At 46.8% G+C, this 23,763-nt stretch overlaps 1 protein-coding gene across 5 annotated transcripts in view; it reads right to left on the reverse strand.

Annotated features, from left to right (window-relative positions):
• LOC306820653 (nucleosome-remodeling factor subunit BPTF-like) overlaps positions 1-20,033 on the reverse strand; it is a 40,437-nt gene extending 20,404 nt beyond the window's left edge. For 2 of the 5 annotated variants that reach the window (XM_079338569.1, XM_079338568.1), the window contains exons 1-15: positions 18,009-20,033; positions 15,134-15,956; positions 13,141-13,192; positions 12,786-12,954; positions 11,546-11,779; positions 9,756-9,953; positions 8,679-8,864; positions 7,546-7,721; positions 7,085-7,264; positions 5,698-5,879; positions 5,306-5,437; positions 3,841-3,970; positions 3,383-3,518; positions 2,861-3,145; positions 730-2,629 (exon numbers count right to left, since the gene is read on the reverse strand). In XM_079338569.1, the coding sequence (XP_079194695.1) occupies positions 730-2,629; positions 2,861-3,145; positions 3,383-3,518; positions 3,841-3,970; positions 5,306-5,437; positions 5,698-5,879; positions 7,085-7,264; positions 7,546-7,721; positions 8,679-8,864; positions 9,756-9,953; positions 11,546-11,779; positions 12,786-12,954; positions 13,141-13,192; positions 15,134-15,956; positions 18,009-18,573 (5,348 nt within the window). In that variant the 5' untranslated portion in view covers positions 18,574-20,033. The remainder of the gene's footprint in view (positions 1-729; positions 2,630-2,860; positions 3,146-3,382; positions 3,519-3,840; positions 3,971-5,305; positions 5,438-5,697; positions 5,880-7,084; positions 7,265-7,545; positions 7,722-8,678; positions 8,865-9,755; positions 9,954-11,545; positions 11,780-12,785; positions 12,955-13,140; positions 13,193-15,133; positions 15,957-18,008) is intronic. The other 3 variants (XM_079338571.1, XM_079338570.1, XM_079338572.1) reach the window with 3 other exon arrangements.
• Between the last annotated feature and the right edge of the window lie 3,730 nt (positions 20,034-23,763).

Genomic DNA, 23,763 nt, shown 5'->3' on the forward strand with positions numbered 1-23,763 from the left:
TGAGTTGGAATTTAGAGCTTTGGCGTAATCTCATGCTCTGCCCCCCTGTGGACGGAGTGGGACCTCCTCTCTCTTTTCTCAATAGAGTCAGACGGCGTGTGCCCACTCTCCACGAGGCGACCGGCGCCCCAGGTTTTGTTTTTGTTTTTTAAAAACCTAAAAAAACAATTTTTTCATTCATTTTGTTTTAACCTAAAATGTTACCCTGTTTTTTTGTTTTGTTTCTTCTATTCTTTTTTTTTTTTTTTTTTTTTTTTTTTAAACAGTGAAACGAATCTCTTTGCTGTAAAAAAGTGGTTTCAGGAATTTAAAAAAAAAAAAGACACTAAGAAGAAAAATTGAAAGAAATTTGTTTGCATTCGTCGTTCATGTTTTCGGTCTCATAACCAGAGAAAACTCCTCACAGGGGCTTTAACAGATTGTTCTTTGAGTGTTTCATTAGTCTGCAGGATGTCATCCATCACAAATAAATTCCTACTTTCTCCTACAGAAGAAATGTTCCCTCTGTGAATCAGCTGTTTGGCAGGAAGGAGCCGGTCATTTTAAAACACGACGGTCACGAGGCTGCGTGCGTGTAACCACAGCGGACATCCTGACACGACTCCGACCGCCAGACTCGAGATAATCACAAAGTCCTGGTGTGACGCCGAGCTCGGAGCCAGCAGAGAGGGGAGGTGAAAACGCCATTAATGCCAAAGAGAATGAAAACGTCCCGGAGCGCGCTCTTACCTCCAGGTGATGCCGAACGTGGGCCTCGGTGAAGGGTACGGCCAAATGTCCGACGCCGGCTTGGCGTTGTAGCTGAATATCGGAACCTCCCGGAATCCCCCCCTCCTCCCCAGCACCTTCACGTCGTCATGTGGCAGCACGAAAATACTCTTGCGGTTGCTCTTGGTGACGAACTTGCGGTACGAGGGGAGGGCGGTGTCCGAGCGCGTCTTCTTGGTGCGGGAGAACTTGAGGAGACGGACGCGACCTTTAGTCGAGGAGTAGTCCTCGTGGCTCACCGAGGTCTCCCCGCGGATGTTGGTTGCCGACTTCCTGACGGAGGCCAGGAGCGCGTCCTCTTGAGTCACCATCTCGCTCTGGCTGTCGTCTGATTGGCCGTCAGAGGAGCAGATTTTGGTCACCGTGGTTTTTGTCATGGTGGTGAGCGTGGACACGGCGCTGCTCTCCGTCGTCCCCGCCTGTCCAGGAGCAGCCGCTGACACGGTGGTCGTCCTCTTCTGGGTGGAGACGACAGTCGTGGTGGTTGTTGCCGTCGTCGTGGTTACCTGGGTGACGATGGTCCCACTGTTACTGTTCTCCTCTGCGAAGTCGTCGCTCAGACTGGACTCCTCCGCCGAGGGAATGGGAGACGGCGCCATCCTGATGATTTTGACCCCTGAGCTGGGTTTGGCCGGTGAAGTGCTGTCGTGCCGTTTAGTGCTCTGTGCGTTTTCCCCAAGTGCGTCTACGTTGTTCTCCAGCCGCAGCACCTTCGGCGGCGGCGGTTTGCAGTCCTCGTCCGACACCGCCGACTTGCTCTCCTCGGAGCCGACCTCGGTGAAGTCGTTGACGCGGGCCGCGTCCCCGTTCACCAGAGGCTTCGACAGCCCTTGTTCCTCCTCCGCTTTACCGACGCTGTTCACCTTGAGCTCGGCGCCGTCCGTCAGCACGCCGTTATTTGAGCTCACCGCAAAGTTACTCAACGTGTTTTCACTCCCGAAGTCGTCGTTACCGTTCACTTGAGGGCGAGGAGGAGCGGCGGGCTCAGGCGTGCTTACAGCGTCGGTTTGACCTTGTTTGATGCCCTCGTTCTCCTCGCTCGGCCCCGTTCCGTTCTCCTCTGAACGCACCGAGCTTAAAGCTTCTTGCTGGATAAGTTTAGAAGGAGACGAGTTTTGACTGTTTTTTTGGTCGAGAACACTCGTGGAAGTCCTTACCGAGTCCGTTTTTAACCTCGTGTTTTCAACATGCGCAGCCTTGGCGCCATCTGATGACGCCTCGGCCGAGCTGAGAACTCCCCCCGTGTTCGTTTCCTGCACGCCGGGCAGTTTGACCCCCTCTTTCCCTGAAATGTCTGAATTTGTTTGTTTTGGCCCCGTAGTCCTTTCCACCAAGTCTGCCTCCAAGCCCTGAGGCGTGGAGGTGTTGTGTGGTGACGCTGAGTGTTCACCTGTACCTGTGCTGTCTTTGGGCGTGGAGCCCAGAGCCGGAGAAGGCGGAAGAGGAGGGACGTTCTCGTCAGCGGTTTTAGAGAGTTCACGCTGACTCCCCCCTCCTCCTCCTCCTCCGTGCTCGGGGGTTTGCGTCGTGCAGGATTTCTCCACCATGAGCTGTTTCTGAGTGAGACTGTGGGGCCTGAGTGGAGACCGTGGTCGGACCGGAGTGCTCAGAGACGGCGCCGAAGTCGAAGAGGTGAGAGGGTTGGAGGCGGACACCTGCTGCCTTTGCCTCTCCTCGATGGCGTGCTGCTTCACCCGTCGCTCCAGCAGGACGTCCAGCTTGGAAGACTTCACCTTCTTCTTGTAGGCGACGCGTGTGAGGAAGCCCTTGCTGACGTCGACCACATCGTAGTTAAAAGGCCGCGAAGGCTCCTCCGCGGGCTCCTCCTTCATGGGAGCCTTTTCCTCCTCCACGCCGGACACTGGGAAGGAAGAGAAGACGTGATTTTTAATCTGCAGTGGCATAAAAACGAGCGGCATCACATCCTCCGTACAACATCTGTCAATCAAGCGGACTAAAAGTTCTTGTCAACGTTGGCGGGTAAAAACATCAGATTCATCTACAGAAGAATCCAAGCTAGTTAACGTTGTAATTAATTAGCAGGACTAGTTTTACTCGACGTGCACTTCAACATAAAGCTGCGACTGCGTACTTGGCTCTTCGTCTGACGGCGGAGGCGTGGGATCCACCTCCATCTTTTCGGGTGATTCATGCACCGACGTCTCCTTCACATCCGTCCCATCTTTCGTTTCCTCCTCCTTCCTCTCGCTGGACTCTAAATCTTCAACGGACGTCAGACGCTCTGTTGCCGGCTCGGAGACGCTCGAGGAGTCTTCGTGTTTCCCGCTTGGGGCAGTGACGTCCCGATCCTCCGGTGCCGTTACGCTGGGCCGGCGGCTCAAGTCCAGAAGGGTGCATTTCTTGCCGAGTTTAGCATCTTTGGAAACACAATGACAGCACGAGTTTATAGTTTAGACGCCACCAAGAGCTCCAACAATCTTCATGTAGAAAAGTTATTTTGAAGTGAAAACGACAATTCTTCAAAAAGATCGTTTCACAGTCCTGGCTCATTATTAATGATCACTTGACGTTTTGACTGTCAGAATCAAAGAGTCTCACATTAGGACAAACCGAGTAGAGAAAGATTAAAAAGCCCACATGTGGCTCTTCACACCTTCGAGCTCTTTGCGATAGTTGGCGTTGGTGTTTCCGGGAAGCTTGGGGACAAATCTCTGCACGTAAGTCCTGCTGATCCAACTCCAGCCCCCGTAGCCGGTTACACGGTACTCCTCTCCTTTCTGCTTCCACACCTTCAAGAAACACGGAGAGAAAAAAAAAACATGCAGCTCACATTGAATCTCTTGCACGAAAATATTTGTTCAAAGGTGGATTAGACATTTGACTGTTTTAAGCAGCAGCTTCAGGGGAATATAATCCAATATGAAATAGTTAATGTTGCATCTGTAGGTCATATATAGGCATCAATATTTACGTCAAATTTTCAGCTGAAAGTTCAAACTCGTGTTCTTAGATTGTCAGTCTTGTTTTCTTCCCCCTCACTCAACGTTATGCCGGTTTGAGAGATTTGCATTAAAAGAACAAACTTGTCAGCACGTGTGTGTGTGACCCCACCTGGTGTTTAATTGGAAAGGTGTATTTGACCCAGGTGGCCTGCTGCAGCGTCTCCTCGTCCTCCAGCTTCTTCTCTCTCTTCTTCACTTTCTCCTTCTCCTCTCGCTCCATCGACGTCATGCGGTTTAACCTGAAAACAAGCGTTTGTGTTTATGGATCAGTAGCAACAAACATTCAGACGTGTATCAAAAAGAGACGCAACAGACCTCAGTTTGAATTTGTCTGTAATAAAATACCTCTACAAAGCTTTTACACTCGTGTTTTTATTGTTTTAGTAATATTGCTAAAATGTGAGAGACTCAGGCAGCTTTGATTTTATCCTCTAAGACAGTATATTTACCTGCCTGAGCACCAACTCTGATGATCGACCCCAGATGGTGCAGAGGTAAGGTGTCAGGCTTTAAAGCACAACCACATCGCTCATGTTTAAGCATCTTCACACTGACTCCATAATGTGTGTTTTAGAATTTATTATTTGTTATTTATTTGTTTTGTATTCTGCTAAATTCTCTTCTCCATGTTCCTCTAACATGTGTCTCTAGTCTGTCTCCAAACCCCCCAATGATGAGAGAAGTCCATCCTCTCCGTCTTCTGCCTGCTCCACTTTTCAGAAAATGTGTACTCAAACAGGCCGTTTGGAGATGTTCCCTTCATGACATCACAAAGGGCAGTAGCCCCTCCCCCAGGTGGGTGACACTCCCACAGCTAGGTGTTTGTTCTGCCCTCTGAGTCTGCCTTCTCACCGTAAACAATAGGACATGGAGCGAGAAAGCAGCGAGTACACCCGAGCCCTTCCAGAGAGGGGGCGTGGTCAGACACAGCTCATTTACATATTTAAAGCTACAGACACAGAAACAGCCTGTTCTGAGCAGGGCTGAAATAGAGGGGTTTATAGACATGATCAAATACAGGATCAGAGTGGATTTACAACAACACACTTCACACACATGTTGAAGAGGAGCTCTGACACTTATCTAACCTAAAGAGTAGGAGATGAAACTGATCACTTTCAAAGCTGTATACGTTTCTTACTTTTCACTATTAACTGGTGAAATTGACGATGAATGCTCTGATTTAACTCGAGAGTGTTTCCTCTCTCCGTCAGGTCCTGACCCTGTGAAACGTTGGACAGCCTCCTCTCTAAAGGGGCCGTTGTGGTGTTGGAGCAGCAGCAGCAGCAGAAGAGGTGGGTGGTGCTGCTCGTGGACTTGCAGTATAAATATTTTGCCTCACAGCTCGGGTGGGCCCTTTGATCTGATTCGGTTATGATCTCCACTGACCACACGTCCCCTGCGTGTATGCCCTCAGCGCTCATTTGACTTTAAAAGTATGTTTCACATTCAAACTGCATATCTGGAGGGATCAGACAGCTATTGTTTTGTTTTGTTTATTAGTTTCAGGTATTTTGACTGTACAGAATAATGACTTTCGTTTGCTTGTTGACACCCTGTTTATGAGTGTGTACCTGGTGTGGCCCAGCGAGTCCTTCCAGACAGGCAGCATCGCCACAGGTTTGATGGCACACTCCAGGATGGCCAGGGCCAGCGCAAACTCTCGAGCTTTACTGCACATCTGAACAGCTTTGATCCAATTTGTCCTTCGAAACAAGAAAACATCAAACATGTTAAAACCCTCTCTCAACGATCTGAGCATGTACAATTTTAGAAAGCCTGTTTTTCACATTTTGTTTATTCAATTAGAGAAAAAAAGCATCATATGATGCACTGTTTTATTTTTTTTCAGATACAGTTATTTAATGGTTGACGAGTTTGATTTCAGCATGAGTGACAACTAAAGTCACTAAAATAAACACAGACGATGTAAAAACATTGAAGGGAAGCTGCACTCGCTCTGTACCTGTGTGAGGCCCAGTTCGGGTGCATAAATGGTGCTGGGACATTGTTCTCGAGCTGGATGATGGTGAGCCTCAGTGTGGAGATGGTCAAAACCTTGGAGCCGTAAATCGACCCGTTCCACTTAAATTCTCCTGCTGGTGTCATGCAGAACTTGTGGGAGAGGTGCCGCCTCTTGTCGTGATCCTGGTGAAAAGACACATGAAGGAGGAATAAGTCAGGAATTAGACCGCTTTCTGACTGCGTCTCTGTTCTGTCACATTTTGTACCATCTAAAGTTCAAACGGCGCCGATTCCCATCAAAGAAGCCGTACGTAACTCTGACCCCTACTGTTTAAAATGGGGACTGCAGTCTGGATTTAAATCGTCACAGAGAGTTGTCCCCCCCCCTCTCTCTAAAGTGAATGCTCACACAGCTCACCATGTGGTGGACACTGTAGCTTCAGTGTTTAGCCAGCTCTGCATGTGGTGGACACTGTAGCTTCAGTGTTTAGCCAGCTCTGCATGTGTCTGTAAACCTTTCTGCGTTCTAACCTCTCTCCATGTTTGAAATCCTAGTTTGAGCAGGTTTCTGCTGGCTGTTTAGACAGGAGACTAATTTTGTGTTATTTGGTTAATTGATCCTCATTCCAGGGTGGTGCCCAGTTATTATTCATTCTGATTAATAATGTATATTAATTATGAATCAACCACACTTATTTATATTAATTTCAAAGCCAATTATACAACATATAACCCTGACATAATTGGTGCCCCGTGTGAGGCCATCAAAAAACCCCAACAATATATAACTGTTACTCCATACACTTGGTTTGTTCCCTCTTTCTGCGTTCTAACCTCTCTCCATGTTTCATCTCCAACATTGATCCTAGTTTGAGCAGCTTTCTGCTGCTGGAGCTTATTAGAAACATGCAGAGGCTTTTTAGCTCGGGTACAATCACTTCTATCTGAAGCAGTTCCACTGCCCGCTTCCATCGCTGCAACACCTGTTCACCTGATAACTGCTCTCATATCTGGCAAACCCAGGGGCGTCCAAAACGGCCTTCAAAGCCCCGCCTACCTTCTCTGGTCCAATCAAATCCAGAGCATTCAGGAGCAGAATCTAAAGTTAGAAGGAGGACATACTGGCTGCTGCATTGTTGTCAGAGAAGCTTCAACACAGCAGGTTTCCTTCATGATCACACAGGAAGAGAGCGCCATCATCTCAGTCACTACACATCTTACAGATTGGTCCTTTAGATCTATCTGATTGGCTGAACGTCATGGCATAAAGGAGTTGGTCTTCAAATCTGAGTCTGGACTGTTTAAGAACCACAGTTGAAGAGGCATCCGTATGAAAACCCTGTTCCTGATCTGAATGGTGTTGGAGTCCAGCGTGCCGTGCTGTGTACCTCTCTGTGCTGGTGTTTGTTGAGGGCCACGGCGTTGGAGCTGAACTGGTTGTGATAGACACGGTACTTCCCCTCCTGGCCGAGCTTGAAGAACTGGCTGAGCGTCCCCTTCATCACCACGTCCTTACTGCTGCGCGTGCTGACACGGGTGATGTCACCTTGTGCGTTCACTACGATGACCTGGACAGGAAGAAAGAACTCATTGTTAATTACTATCGCATTAATAATTCAATGTGGATGTTTCAAACAGCTGCTCCGAGTATAAAAAGCATCCGGCAGTTTCTTCCTTATCCGCGTTAAAGGCCTTAAGTTAAATGTTGTGGGGCAGAAATGTAGTTTAGTGTTTTCATTGATACGCTGTCCTGCTCTCTGTTCCCTCACTGAGTTTTTTTTTTTTTTTTTTTTTTAAACGTCCCAAAAGAGCTCCATGACTTTCTGTCCTCCATGACGGTTCTCGTCACCTCTTTGCCCTCTTTGAAGCCTCTGTTTGCTTCGTGAACGGCGGACGCCACCTGTTGGTTCTTCAGCTGACTGAGCTTGCTCTCCGGGTTCCTCAACCGGGTCACCATCCGAGTGGCGGCCGACTTCTTCCCGCCGAGACCTGCCGTGTCCCCGTTGGTCGAGTCTTTGCAGTCTCCTGGAAGCAGAAAGCACGGATCAGTCAACAGAAGCTGGTTCTCGTTTAGCAGTGATAGAAAGTAGTTTACTTTAAATGTGCTGCTACTCTGGTTTTTATGTAAAACGTGTAAATGAAAACTACAACACAGTGGATATTTATGCAGTAATCTTCCTCGTTTACTTTAATGTATCATGTCTTCATCTCTTCTGAAGTTCAGCACAGTTGAGTTTTCAGCAGGGATGAAAACAGACCATGTGATACAAATAACCGAAGATTTACAAAAATACATTTCAATAACCAGAAGCGGGCGCTGTCTGCTTTCTTACTTCTCTTGATGCGTGTCGGCAGATGAAGAAGAGAAGCGTACAGATTTTGCAACATTGCAAGCAACATTTCGTTTCAAAGAGAGGTCAGGTCAAAAACAGTACGAGCGTTTTTGTAAGAAACCGCCAGAACCGAGATGATGCAGCACGTGAAATGACACTAATAATGCTTTCACACAAAACTCTGGATATTTCCAGGAGAAGCTGCATATGGGAACACAAACAGTAAGTCTGAATGGGCTAAAGTGAGGACGCAGCAGGAGATTCTCGGGGGGGGGTAGTACCTGTAGTCCAGTAGTTTTCCAGTAACTACTGGACTACAGGTAACATTGATAGAATCAAAAAACGTGCTATACATTTCCCTGTGCAATAATTTTACCCATAGATTTACTTTATATATCTATATCTGTACCTTGTTTTTTCTTCTTCTATGTAAATACTGCTGAAAGTCTAAATCTTGTCATTATCGCTTCGTCCGTTGTTTTTAATGTCCCGTCTGACAGGGATAGTCCCCCTCCTGAGATGATCTATATATTACCAGCTGAAGACCCCGATGTATTCGTACCGAACGCTGAGAAGTTCATTTGAACCACGACACAGGTTGAATCTACGGGACGAACGTAGGAGACAGACGTGACACTACGAGTCAGACCTGTGTCATCAAAGCTGGCCAGGGATGACTGGGAGGACTTGTCAGCCAGGTCTGGAGGTTCAGGTCCTCTGGGAAGGGCCGCGGCTCCCACGCTGCCGTTACTGTTCTCCTCGCTGGTCTGGGAGGGCTGACTCAGGCTGGGGACGCCGTCTCCGCTGGGAGGGACCGAGTCTGATGACGGAGTTTCTGCAACGGAGACAGACCATCACAAAGAGAGACAACCTTTTCTCCCTGGCTGTGTCATCCTCTGAGTTTTCATTCATGCTGTGTGTTGATGCAGAAGAGACTCAACATGGAAAACAAGACGAACCGGAGCATCAAAGCCGCTCACAGCGACACATAATAAGGACAGTGTGCAGCACTGAAAGCTCCGTCTGTGTGAAAAACAGAAACTTTCCTGTGAGGACAGATTTGAAATAGTTAAGACTTTGGCTCCCTCTACAGACAGTTCACGTGTACTGCATGCACCAGAAACGGTTCAGGCACAGGGAGGGCTTGAATGAAAGCAATGAGCGACAAGGCAACGAGGCTGGTTCACACATGAGCACACGGACAGGAGCGATTAATGATGCAGCTCAGAGAGAATTAAGGATGAATGAACTCAAGCCTGCAGAAAAAGAAGAAGAAGATTCTTCTTGGTTCTGGTCACATCGCCTGATTTACAACCCGATTGCAAAACAATCTTTGCAATCAGCACGATGACCTTAAAAAAAAAAAAAAAAGGCTTCTGAGTTTGAGTGGAAAGGGCTCCAGGGATGTAAGACATGAAAATGCAGATTCAGGGATGTGAACATTTATTCTTCTCCTGCTTTAAATTAAACTCTTATAATCGTTGGACCGTCAGGTAAGGTCTCTCCTCTGTCGCCTCCACAGATGATTTAAGTCTTTCCAGGCCGGAGGCATGTACATCCCTGTGGATTATTTCACACACAAGCCAGCAGACAGAGTGAAAGCCACATGCACGCCGGGAAACACTCGAGAGCAACGTGTGGTGGAACATACGAGCCGCGGGTGACGTGAGGGGTTTGAGATGCATCACACAACCCAGTGAGAAAGCAACGGCTGAATGAGGCAAACCTTTGGTGCAGTTCGAGACCTCCGTTTGGGAACCTCCACCTATCAGAGCCTTTAAGGGGGACGCCTCGGGCTTTGGAGCCTCAGGGGCCGGCCTAACGCCATCGGCCGAGGGCGGGGTTTGTGTCGGAGCAGGGGCTGCTGGTAAAGGTCCGTCTGAGGTGCTACTCCCACCGCTGCCAGTAGATGGAGCTTCGACAACTACAGATGAACAGCAGCGACGATGGACGTGGCGTTGAGTTTAGTTTTTTTTTTTTTTTAAGAAGAAGACAAAACGTTAGAGACAAGCAGTGACGGCTGACAAAGTCTCCAGATGTGGACGCTGATGACAAATCTAGATCCTAAACAGTCAGGACGTCGAGTAAAATGTAAATAAAAACCAAATGTGAGGATTTGAAACTGAGAAAGGTCATCGTTTGAGGGGGATTATAAACCCATGATGAATTGAATGCCAGCAAAAAACTTCAAAAAAAGTTTGGGCATGTTTTTGTGAAGCACTCTGCTGCGTCACTTTTTCTTTTAAAAACACCAAAATAGGAGTTTGTGCAACCAGTGAGACCCGTTTCTGTCTTTTTTTTTTTAGTAGAATGGAGAACTGTTTCTTGCGTAATTTCAGAGATTCAACAGTTCTGAATCCTCTATGTCAAATTACACGCCTCGTAAACGTTTTCTATGGCAGACTTGTCAGGCCTGCAGGACGGACCGTTAACCACCTGGACTCTGTCTCTGCAGAGCCATGCTGCCGTTTCCTCCTGGACCTGTACATGTGGTTCAGCATAAACGCCATGTCCACTGAGGCTGGCTTCTGAACCAAGCGCTACACCTTTAAATATGTAAATGAGCTGCGTCTGACCACGCCCCCTCTCTGGGTGTACTCGCTGCTTTCTGGCTCCCTGTCCTGTTGTTTACGGTGAGAAGGCAGTCTCAGAGGGCAGAACAAACACCTAGCTGTGGGAGTGTCACCCACCTGGGGGAGGGGCTACTGCCCTTTGTGATGTCATGAAGGGAACGTCTCCAAACGGCCTGTTTGAGCACACATTTTCTGAAAAGTGGAGCAGGCAGAAGACGGAGAGGATGGACTTATCTCATCATTGGGGGTTTGGAGACAGACTAGAGACACATGTTAGAGGAACATGGAGAAGAGAGTGTCTTTCACAGAGAGGTAAACTCCTCCTCCTCCTCCCCCTCCTCCTCCTCCTCCTTCTCACTTCACAAAGACTCTCTGAGCTGCTTCTTTTATCCCTGATCACGTCACAAACCTGTTTGGAGTTGATGCGTGTTAACTGTCCGTACTTTTAAAAAAACGTGCTGTTGGCATCAAATTCAAAACATGGGCGACTTTCTCAGTTTCAACTTTCTACATTTGATTTTCCATGAAATACTTTGAATCCTCACCTTCTGTTTTTGAGTTTAGTACTTTACTGTTTAGGAGCTCGTTCGATATTTTAACCTTTAAAAACGTGTCCTCAGCTCTGAGGTGATTCAAACGTGCTGAACAGAAGAGCACAGTCCTGCACTGATGAGACCACGTACAGACACTCAGGGATAATTAGACACAGCAAGACAAAGATTCTAATTAAAGTGCTGAGAGAGCTTCAAACTTGTGCCTTGTATAAAAAATAAATAAATAAAAAAAAGAGCCTTTGTAAATTGGTGTAAGAGCCAAATAAGAGCAGATTGATTCAATCAATAAGTAATTACACCGCTGTGATGTTCTTTTTGTTTCAAGGCTAAAAACAGGAGCGAGTGCAGCTCGTCATGCTTCGGACTCTTTCATTCGTTATCGTCGTTACCTTCAGCTTTGATTCGTTCGCTGTTCTCCTCCCAGCTGCCGTCTTTCGTCTCCTCCTCCTCCTTCAGCTCTTTGCCCTCCTGCTGAACCTCGTCCTTCACCTCCACCTCCTCACTCTCCCTCTCCACCTCCGACTCTTTCTTCTCCTTCTCCAGCCGCGCCTCCTCGGCAGCCCGTCTCTTCACCTCTTCCAGCTCCTCCTCTTTCTTCGCCCGCAACCGCTCCAGGATCTCCTCTGGATGGGGACAAAGCAAAGAAATATGAGACTTACGACATGAATCTCTGCCACCATTCCCTCCATGCTTGACGTCATCTTTTGTTATTGTTATGACTGAGAGCCCCCTGGTGGTGGAAGCTACACACTGCAGGTTTAAGTGTTGACGGAGCTTCTGCATCTCATTTATTCCAAAAAAACAGAGCAGATTTTTATTTCCTCATGTGAAGGTATTCCTCATCAAACATACTCTTGGGGGGGGGGGGGTCCTCCGAGCAGACGGCCCAGGTTTGAACCTGGCCTGAGGCTCCTTCCCCGCCTCACCCTGTCCGTGATATTTCCGACTCGACCCGCTGTTCTATCTCCGATAAAGGCAGAAAAAGCCCAAAACAAATAAAAATAAATAAATAAATGATAATATATGCACACATAAGTGTACACAGACAGTGAATACACTGACGCAGTGAAGCAGTGGGAGCTGCTTAGCTTGGGGGTTAAGATTTGGTTTGAAAATCCTACAGATGAATCTGAAATCTGATGACGCCGCTGCTCGTAGTCTGAAAGGGTTTTGACAAAAGCCGGCACTCGTTGCATTTTTTTTATTTATACCTTCTGATGTTTCATCACACCGCGCTCTGCAACGCTACTCAACGTGGAGAAGTGTAAGTGTTCATTAGAAGCACATCTGACCGGCTGCAACATTTCCAGACTCAGCAGGCACAAAGAAGACACAGACACACTCAGACCCCGGAGCTGGGATGAGGAGCTGAAGGGAAACTCATTTGCTGGCTTCTGTCCAAACTGAGCCCAGGGTAAGGTTACATAATGGCGGGGTTGGTTCCTGTGGCTCTGTGTGACTGAGTGGCATTCAGTGTGAAAGAGCGGAGGAGTGGACAGAGCGAAGAAACAGATTCTTCTCCCTCAGCCTGCCAAAACTGAACTGTGAGTCAGGAATCCCCCCCCCCCGAACTCTCCTCAAACGGATTCATCTCATCAAAACAGAGGAGAGATGAGTGGAGCGTCGTACCGTTGGCGGCGGTGAGGAAACACTTGTTGCTGCCGCGGGCCTTGTTGGTCAGGTCCTCGCTGATGTCCATGTGTGCATGCACCTCGTCCCTGATCTCCTCCAGCGCTGCGTACAGGTCGGCCTCCCAGTACTCCTTATCCAAACACTCGATGAGCTCGCCCAGCTGCACCTGGAGAGAGAGGAGCCCAAACGACAACGTTAGCTCAATGCTAATACAGCTGATCTGCTAAACAGGGTAGAACGTAAATAACTGAGGTGAGGAAGCGTTACGTTAGCAGATGTAAATACACAAATCCTGACAGATTATGAAGAGATGAATCATCCACAGGAAGAGGAAAGGATGAGCAGTATTTACCTTGGTGCTGTAGTACCAGATGGCTTTGTCTTCCTGCTCGCCGTCCTCCTCGCTGCAGGGGAGACAGGAGGAAAAGAAATAAGTCAAGAGGAAGGACACAAACAGGAAGATAAAGATACCTGCTCAACATGTTCTTGGACGCTGCGTGCCGTTTCTGCACAGCCCATCAGCTCGCCGCCGTTCACAGACTGTGAAGTCAACGGCTGTGTTTCCACAGCGAGCGCCGCCGCCCGTCTCCAGAGCGTGCAGACAGCGCCACGTCGCTCTGTCCGTTTGAAAAACTGTGCGGATACGCCGCAGGATCGGACGGGAAGTCAGACGAGGAAGCGTGCAGAGAATCCCGTCAATTTCATAAATGCACGTTATGTGAGGACTGGAGGTTTACGGGATCTTATTTACAACTTTCCCAGCACAGCACTTCACAGAAACATCTTGAAAAGATCGGCCACAGTGAATCAGCGAAGCACTAATATCAGCTCCGATGACAAACATCAAACCAGACCGATGCGTAAAGAGCTTTTTGTTCTGATGTGTCGTTTTGCATCCTTGTTCTGATAAAATATGTGACGCACAGAGACCTGCACGCCGAGTCGCACTAGGAGTGTTTCTCCCGTTGTCAGTGACAGCGGCTGGCTGCACGTTTGAGTCAGGGACGCCACCAGGATGGACGTGAATGTTTTCTGTTGTGTCCAACAGCCGACAAATAACTGGCGCCGCCATTTCTCATCGTCCTCCCCGTGTTGAGAATCAAACGGTAAGTTCACTGATAAAGCACCTGTCATGTAAACTCTGCACGTGGTCAGAGATGAACCTTATGAAGCTGGACTTTTAAAGTCTCGTTCACGTGGTTGATGCTCAGCTCGGCACACGGCTCAGAGTCGCCACTGAAACTTTCTAAAAGCACAACTTTTGATGTTTTGGCACCTTTATGAAACCGTCCTCGTTTCAAAGAAGCAGACGCACTGAGGCAGCTCCGATGTGACCACGTCAAGCATGGAGAAAAAAAACAGACGAGAAGCAGCGGTATAGCTCGCAGCCTAGCTGAAGCCTGAGGCCAACACACACACACACACACACCTTATTACTGTGCACATCATTCACTGCACGTAGCAACTTACACCCAGACACAAACTTTCCTTTGTGCACACTGCTGCTTGTACACACACACACACACACACGGCAGCACCTGCTGGGGGCTAAACTGGAGGGCAGGATGGAGCAGAAGAGAGAGAGAGAGAAATGCAGCCATGACAAAAAGCACGCCAGCGGCCCTCTTCAACCTGATCGTTTAGGTGATCTTCAGGCTGCTTTATGAGGCAGGCCTTCAGCTGCTGCTGACCCAGCACACACACACACACACACACACACACACGCACGCGCACACACACACCATCTGTGACCGCTCCGCAGCAACATCACCTCAAACGTACAGGAACAATACTGCTGATGGTTGTTAAACTCCACAGTGCAGACCGGAGCTTCAACACGAAACCAGACCGCTCACTTCTTTACAAATCAATAATCAATCCATAAGATTCGAGCTGTGATCCGAGGAGGAGACAAAGAGCCAGGCTCCATGTACAGGAATCACACCTGTCAATCAAACATCAGCTGCACGAACAGCAACAGTTAGCAGCGAGCAGGTGATACTCTAACCATCAGCATCGTATAAAAACAAGTCCAGACCTTCAGTCAGACCTTTAGCACCGAGAGAGAGAGAGAGAGAGAGAGAGAGAGAGAGAGAGAGAGAGAGAGAGAGAGAGAGAGAGAGAGAGAGAGAGAGAGAGAGAGAGAGAGAGAGAGAGAGAGAGAGAGAGAGAGAGAGAGAGAGAGAGAGAGAGAGAGAGACTGATGTACTGTGCAGAAAAACGTACAAACAGAGAGCACGCCGTTTAAACTGCACAAACAGACAGTTTAGACGGCGTGCTGCAGACTGATGAAACGTGGCGTTTGTTCGACTTCTTTGCGGCACATACAAACTGTTTGCACTTACACGACAATGCGGCGGTTAAGGAACCAGTATTTGCGGTGGTGTCGGTCGTAGCCGACCGGCAGCTGCCGTATGAACGGTTTGCTCTTCTGCACTTCCGGGATGCAGTCGGCCACGCCGGGGACCTTGTGCGCCACACACACCTCGCACTGCCACTCGTCCTCGGGCACTTCCTGCAAAGGCGGCTTCACGCACTCCAGATGGTACACGGCCGAGCACGTCTCGCAGCACAGCAGGTCGCCAAGGCGATGGCACACCCTGCAGTGGTCGTCGTAGGCAACCACGCCTTCCGACATGAGCTCCTCTCGGGCGATGTTGGTCGCCAAGAACTGGTCCACCAAAAACTGGAGAACTTTGATTTTGCTCTCTAACGGTTCGTACGGGTAATCCTCGCCCTCTTGGAAAGGCAAAATGTGCCGATACTCCGGGTCACTCTCGCAGTACGCTCGCACCACCTCCGGCCAGGTCATGCCGTCCACAAAATAAAGAGTGGAGTTGACCGAGTCCTTCACGTCGGTGGGACCGAACGTGGTGTTGGAAGTGTCCTCCTCTCTGAGGATAGCTTTGAGGAGGGAGATGTGGGTCTCTGCCAGCAGCGTGCACTGCTCCTGGCTCGACAACGCCGCGCAGAAATCCTCGAAGCGGAATGGGGAGAGACGCAGAACGGTGCCAAAGTTGCGCAGGACTTCGTACACGGCGGAGACATTGAGGAGCTGCGAGCTGAGGACCAGGAGGTCCTCGGAGGATTTGGGAAGGTCCAGGGGAGGAATGTTGTTGGCCTCGAGGATGGGAGATCGCGGACGTACGGCCCGGCTCCTTCTCCGGCCTGCGAGGAGAGAAAAACATGAGTGAGAGGAAAGTCAATGTGTGGACTCTAACGGTGCATGTAAATGTGTGCAGAGCAGCTCGTCTGTCAGCAGAGTCAGGGAGAGGTGTCTCTCAAAGATGCAAACGTTTTGTTTATTTCTCTTACAAACACAGAGAGCAGAGGATGTGTGACTGTTTACACTGCCCACAGACAGACAGGGACGGCCTCCTCCTCCTCCTCGCCCAGTCTTTTATGTCTGCGCTCATTCAACACAAGAAATCATCAATGATTCGCTGCTTTGTATTGAAGTTTAAAAATCTCACATCATGACAAATCTACTTTTTACAGTCACATAATATGTTCCTCTGCCCCACAGGTTTACAATAACAGCCCCTTATATCATGTAGAAAACCACAAGGCATGCACACTCCTCTTATCAGCTTCAAATACTTCATTTCACCAGCACGTCGGCTTGTTGTTTTTTTTTAAAAGTAATGTGACTTTTGAGAAGTCACATTTTAAAAGGGGAGCACACGTAATCGTCCAAAGATGAGTGACAAACTCTGATTTACACGTGACCTCCTCTGTAACTCAGTGCCTATTATCTTTTGTTTACAGCATGATGTAAAATGAGCCGCACACGTGACGGTTCTGACGGAGTCCGGAGGGTTCTGGACTCCTCCCCGTGACCCATCCCTATTTCTTAAATTCTAAGTTCAAGAAGCATCTCCACAGTTCGTTATTCACTGATAATATTATTATTACAGTAAACAGGAAGTTGGTGTAACTGCGTGGCTCAGCATTGATGTGTAAACAACAGAACCGGCTGACTCACAAACGCCGACAGCCTCCGATCACAGTTTGACCTCCGCAGGTTTGTGAGACAACATGTGTGCACTCTGTTTGGATGCATGTAGGTGTGTAGAAGAGAAAAAAGGCGGCAGCAGGAAGCAGTGTAATGTCAGAGGATTGAGCCTTCACACTCTGCTGCACAAAGCTCCAGTGTTCAAGTGTCTCTGGAGAAATCTGCGGCCTGGTCGCTGCATGCAGAGAGAGGCATGTGAGTAATCCTTACAGCACTTTGCATTCATTACAAACTCAAGTGTAAAGTGAAGATTTAAAGGGGAATATAATCTACAGGCTGATGCAAAAGCAAAAGGTAAAACCGTGACGTCATGGATTAGTAAAAGCATGGCGCTATTTTAAAAAGAAAAAAAAATAGAAGGTGTCAAATATTAATAAATAAACCACTCAAATTAAGTGGAGTCCAGGTGTGTTGTTGTGTGTTTTTTCCCCACTTTGACAGGTACACAACCTCCATCACTAACATGAGCGGGAACGTGACGCCTCCACTGTGCTCACCTGATAACGCAGGAGTGGTTACTATGGTAACCGTGTAGCATGCAATATTGAAATGAGTTCAAGCTTGTTTTCAACAAGTGTGTGTGTGTGTGTGTGTGTGTGGTTTTCTTCAAAAACAAAAAAACAGCCTGTCAGTGTCAATCAGCGGCATTACGTGACTTTAACGCGTGTGTTACAGCGAGGTGAGTTAAAAACATTATTGCACCTAAAAGTTGCGTTTATTTAATGACGATAAAACTTTCATGCTAAACTGTTAAAACTGTGGCCTAAAAGGTAACCAAAGTGTGTATGTTTTTTTTGTGTGTGTGTACTTTAGCATTTCACGAGCAGATATTTAAAATGAATGAAATCAATGTAAGGTGAAAGACAGGCTTGCTCCGTTTGCAGGGAGCCTGCTGAAATTAAGACCAACTATATACAGTATGTTTTTTTTTTTTTTTGTTTGTTTTTTTAAAAACACACTAATGTATTCTAAATTTCTAAATTGACAACAAAAAATGTGCTGATCTGACAAAAGTGAACCACATGAGAGCGGGTTGAAGCGTGCAGCAGATCAGCGCAGGGTAAACAAAGGCCCGTTTCTGAGTGCAAGCTCCATTTTGAACAATGCGGCTTGCTTTCTCTCCTGAGCTAAAAATACAATGCACACTTTAAGTTATGCAAACCTGCTCTGATGAAGTGCGTGCACCTGCAAAAAACCAAACGTACCTGGGGTGCTACCGAGCGTGCTGTGGCTCTTAAAGCTGCTCTCCGTGCAGTAGCTGGCATCCTCATCATCCGGTAGATCCTCCAGATAGTCCGAGTCGTTTCCCAAGGCCTCCTCTTCTTCAAGATCCGACGAAGGGTTGTCGTTGAGGAGTTCGTCGTCGTCCGACCTGTAGCTTATATTGTCGTCCTCCTCGTCGCTGTTGTCGTCGTAGACCACCTTGGTTTGAGGCCGCCTCACTCCGCCTCTGCTGCCGCGGCCGCCTCTCGACCCCCTGCCTCTCCCTCTGCCTCCTCTGCCCCGCGATGCCGCCAAGCCGGAGCCTCCAACTTTCCTGCGGCCCCGGGACGAATGAAAGTTCTCTCGGCCGGAGATTTCAGTATCCACCTCCGCGGAGCCGGTGCTGATAACGCCCACGCTTGCTCCCCGTCCCCGACCCCGTCCTCTGCCTCTCCCCCGTCCCCGCATCCCCCGGCTCCTGCCGCCCCGGGAGCCTCGGACTGGCCCGGGTGAACCCTCCCGCATCATGGCAGCTTGTTTGGGCGGCCTTCCTCTTCTCCCCCTCATTGTAGGAGAGTGTATCTGCTGTTCCGCTTCAATCTCGGTGCTAGAGTATGCCACGCACACCGGAGAAAAGCGGGGGAGAAACAAGCCAACAGTTCTGGTGTCGGTTCCCAATGACCCCCCACCAAGCCCCGGTCTCAATTTCAGGGTGGAAAGCTCAAACTGAATGGCCGGTGTCCCGCTCTGGGTCGCCTGCAGACGCCATTTTTCTTCTCAGCTCTCCCTCCGTTGAAAACACAGCAGGCCCCAGATCTGCGTTAAGCTAACCACAAACACCAGCTGCAACACCGGAAGAGAAGCAACGAGTCCTTCAAAATAAAACGAAATAAATGTTACGAAATTATATCATGTATGACTTAAGTGAGTTCAAAGCTCTACAACTATATAATTATAGTTCACATAAGTTATTATACTCCTAAATAGATAATGTTTAAGGCTTAATTTTAGCAGGTTTTTTGTACCTAATCCGGAAGTAGGGATTACGTCCTCTAACTTGACACAAGCAGGCCTGAGTCGATGCATGGTCACGTGACTCACTATTCTTCAATAGACGCAATTGCCGTGCTAGTTCATAAAATTAGATATCCATGCAAACTCTGTCCGATCGTAGTACTTCATTAGTGTCGGCTGCAGCCTGAGGAGAGTTTAAATCAAAGCTGGCTGCGATGCAATCCGTGAAACACCGCCGTGCGTTGTCGGCGCTGTCGCCATCGTCGTCACAGCAAAAAGCGAAGCAAGAACATAATAAGCATACCTCCGACGTTGAGCTCCGTTGAACAAGCAGCTTTAATAAGTCGTGGTTAAAAGTTAACAGCGCACATTGTGGTGTTTGCATCAACAAGCATGCTATGATGCATTTTGCACAATTAAAGAATTTATATTTGTCACCAAAAGAACCAAAATTTGGGTCGAGTTTTATAGGCAAGTTGCATGAAACAAATCATCCCAATTTGATCCATTATGGCAATTAAGCTCGATGTCACGTTACGCCGAGCGCTGCACCGTTTTCTAACTCTTCCGCGAGGTGCATGCAATTCTTGGTAGGGATGCTTTCCCTGTTAAAAACACCTGTTCACGTGTCACCAAATAATTATACCAGAGGGACCGAGACAATGCATGAACCTTGACAGGATTGTGCAAAATATGGCAGCCATCCTTACATTTTCTTCTGCAGCCACTTCAGAGTCAAACTGTTCGCAGCTCATATCTCCACAGGCGAATCAAAATGTGTCTTGGATTGGGTCTACACAGCAATAAGGACCCCTTGTGCAGCATTATGGGCATTTTTGTCCATTTCAGCAAGTCTTTCATATGGCAAGCATTTTGACTGTTAGTGTATATGGCACAAGTTTTTGTAAGTCTCTCTCTCTGCAAATTTTGGAATTCACATTTAACGTTTAGTTGAATATTTTTTACTACCCTATTTTTTCTTCAGGGACACAAATGTCCACAAAACTGCTATAATAATAGGGCAGTTTAACATTTGTTTCTTCTTTTTTTCTGTATGAATCTCTGAAACATTTTCAGCCCTGCTCAAAACTACAACACATTGAATCATTTTGAGGAGAATTTCGTAAGAAATATTATCATTATGTAATCAAATTTAAAGGGTGCAGCATTTGAAAAGAAAATCGCAAAATAAGTTCACTATGAGAAATAATTTTTATATACTGTTGCTGTGTAGAGTTGTTTTAAAGCTAAGATTTTGAAAATGTGATGAATAAATTGTTGCTTATTTATAAGTGCTGAATTAGAAAAGGCACAATTATTTACTTTGGACGAATCTCAGTGTCTGTTTCGTTTGGTATGTCAGTGTGTTTGTTACAGAAGAGGATTAGGGCCAGTGTAAATCTTTTTTTTTTCTTTTTTTAATTCAGATTTAAAATTATTCCTTTAATCTCATAATTCTGAATTTAGAATGATGACTTTAATTTCAGAATTCTTCTTTAATCTTCCAAAAAAAATGGCCCTAATCCTCTTCCATAGTTTGTCAAACCCATCAAAAAGCAAGTTGTTCAAGTAATGCAGGGATGCTGCTGCCAAAGTAATGAAAATAGTTTCATTTTTGTTTTTAATGTTTTATTGTCATCAAAAATAGGGTCTCATTTTGTCCTACTTGATACTACTTCCGGTTTACAACACTATGTCACAACAGTTGTCGTGGCCGAGTGGTTAAGGCGATGGACTAGAAATCCATTGGGGTCTCCCCGCGCAGGTTCGAATCCTGCCGACAACGCAAGTTACATTTTCGTTGTGCTACCACGAGAACATATCGATCAATAACATCAGCACCAACGATGCAACACTCTGGGACCTTTGGAAATACTAAACACGTGACCCATTGATAGTTTATCTGTGATCTTTATTTCCAATACTTCTCAGAATTCTGACTTTAATCTGATCAAAACCAGGGATGTTGCTGCTAAATTCTACGAAGGAAGGTGTCAAGTAACTTCAAAGATTTTTTGTTTCTAATGTTTTATTTACATAAAGGTAGGAAGTCTAATCTTTTCTGTTTTTCTTTACCCCATGATAGTCCTCTTTTTCATCACAGTGTCACAAACCCTTTACCGATTGGACCAGAGGTGGGCAAACTTCGGCCCCCGGGCCATATCCGGCCCGTTGGCCTTTTTAATCCGGCCCAAAATTGGTATAAAATTGCCCAAATTAAATCATATTTATGAATTTGTTCATTTGGCCGTATTCTGCAATGCTTTGGTGGTCCACCAGATGGCGCGTATGCTTGGCTTGCTCTTTACATTTTCTGTCGTTCACCTTTATTACTGCTCTGAACCGAGCAGAACCCAGCTACGTTTTAGCAATGAGTGGGCCGAAAAAAAAGGAAAGTTGACAGTGAGTGTCGAGTGTTTAAAAAGGACTGGACAACTAAATACTTTTTCACTGAAGTCCGTTCAAAGGCTGTATGTCTTATTTGCCGAGAAATGGTTGCGGTTTTTAAGGAATACAACATCAGCCGTCACTTTTCCACCAAGCATGCCAACTTCGCCAGCAACCAGTCGGCGCCAGAACGAGCGGCTACAGCTCAGAAGTTGGCAGCTAGTTTACAAGCTCAGCAAAACACCTTTATTTGACAAACTGCTATCCAAGAGTCAAGCTCGAAGACAAGTTATTTACTGGCAGTCAAGTTGGCAAAGACCAGCAAGCCTTTCTCTGAAGGAGAGTCTCTCAAAGACAGCAGGTATCTTGTGTCCGGAGAGCAAAAGCAAATTTGAAAAAATTAGCTTGTCACGAAGGACAGTGACTAGCCGTGTCGAGCTAATTGATGAAGACTTAGCTAGCAAGCTAAACGAAAAAGCGGAGTCATTTAAATTATATTCCTTGGCACTGGACAAAAGTAATGATATAAAGGACACCGCTCAGCTTGATTTTTATCAGAGGGATTAATGACAATTTTGACATTACGGAGGAGTTTTTGGCCATGGAGTCCCTAAAGGGGAAAACACGGGGAGAGGACTTGTATGAAAGCGTGTCGGGGGTCATAAACAAGCTCAAGCTACCTCGGAGTACGCTCGCCAACGTTACCGCGGATGGATCACTGAATCTGACTGGAAAAAACATCGGACTGCTCAAAAGAATCCAGGACAGGGTGAAAGAGATAGATAGATAGATAGATAGATAGATAGATAGATAGATAGATAGATAGATAGATAGATAGATAGATAGATAGATAGATACTTTATTGATCCAGAGGGAAATTCAGGAAAAGAGGACAACCCTGAACAGGAGGTCATTTTCCTCCACTGCATAATCCACCAGGAAGCGCTGTGTAAATCTGTACTTAAATTGGACCATGTAGTGAAGCCAGTTGTAAAACTTGTGAACTTTATTTGAGCGAGGGGACTTCAGCATCGTCAGTTTATTAAGTTTCTCGAAGAAACTGACGCAGACCACCAGGACTTGCATTTCTCGGGCATTTCCCCACACTGGCTACGTTAAAAGAGGCATCCTGACATGTGAAAAAATACAGGAGATCGCTGGACGACCTGCATGGAGAATTCGACCGTCGGTTCTCTGATTTTGGAAAAAGTCACTTCAGCTGGTGTCATGTCCCTTCACACAGGATCCAGAAACAGCGCCACAGGAGTTGCAGTTGGAACTGATTGATCTCCAAAGTGACACCGTCTTAAAGGAAAAGTTTAATTCCCTTAAGCTGGATGAGTTTTATGCTTCACTAAGCGGAGCCAAATTTCCAAACATCCAGAAGATGGCACAGAGGATGCTGGTGTTGTTTGGCTCCACGTACGTGTGTGAACAGACTTTTAGTGTGATGAACACCAACAAAGCACCCCACAGATCCCGGCTGAGAGATGAACACCTCGGGTCTGTTCTGATGATCAACAACACTGTTCTCACTAAAAGAAAATAAAGTATTACCAGTGTAATGACTTTTGTTTATGTTTCATATGTATTTGTCTGGTGTTGGCTTGGCCCATCTGTCAAAGTTTAAAAGTCAATGTGGCCCCTGAACCAAAAAGTTTGCCCACCCCTGGATTGGACTGTCAAATCATGTCTGAACAAAGTCCTAACAAAGTCCTAACACAAGTCCTAACATGATCAAACCAAGTCCTAACACAAGTCCTAACATGATCAAACCAAGTCCTAACACAAGTCCTAACACAAGTCCTAACCGATCAAACAAGTCCTAACAAAGTCCTAACACAAGTCCTAACACAAGTCCTAACATGATCAAACCAAGTCCTAACACAAGTCCTAACATGATCAAACCAAGTCCTAACACAAGTCCTAACCGATCAAACAAGTCCTAACAAAGTCCTAACACAAGTCCTAACACAAGTCCTAACATGATCAAACCAAGTCCTAACACAAGTCCTAACATGATCAAACCAAGTCCTAACACAAGTCCTAACATGATCAAACCAAGTCCTAACACAAGTCCTAACATGATCAAACCAAGTCCTAACACAAGTCCTAACATGATCAAACCAAGTCCTAACCGATCAAACAAGTCCTAACAAAGTCCTAACAAAGTCCTAACACAAGTCCTAACACAAGTCCTAACATGATCAAACCAAGTCCTAACCGATCAAACAAGTCCTAACAAAGTCCTAACACAAGTCCTAACACAAGTCCAAACAAAGTCCTAACATGATCAAACAAGTCAATAAAAAGGATCTGAGAAAACAAACGGACTTGTCTGTCTGTTATTTTTAT

This window comes from Symphodus melops, assembly GCF_947650265.1.
Source record: "Symphodus melops genome assembly, chromosome: 2".
Classification (NCBI taxonomy): Eukaryota; Metazoa; Chordata; class Actinopteri; order Labriformes; family Labridae; genus Symphodus; species Symphodus melops.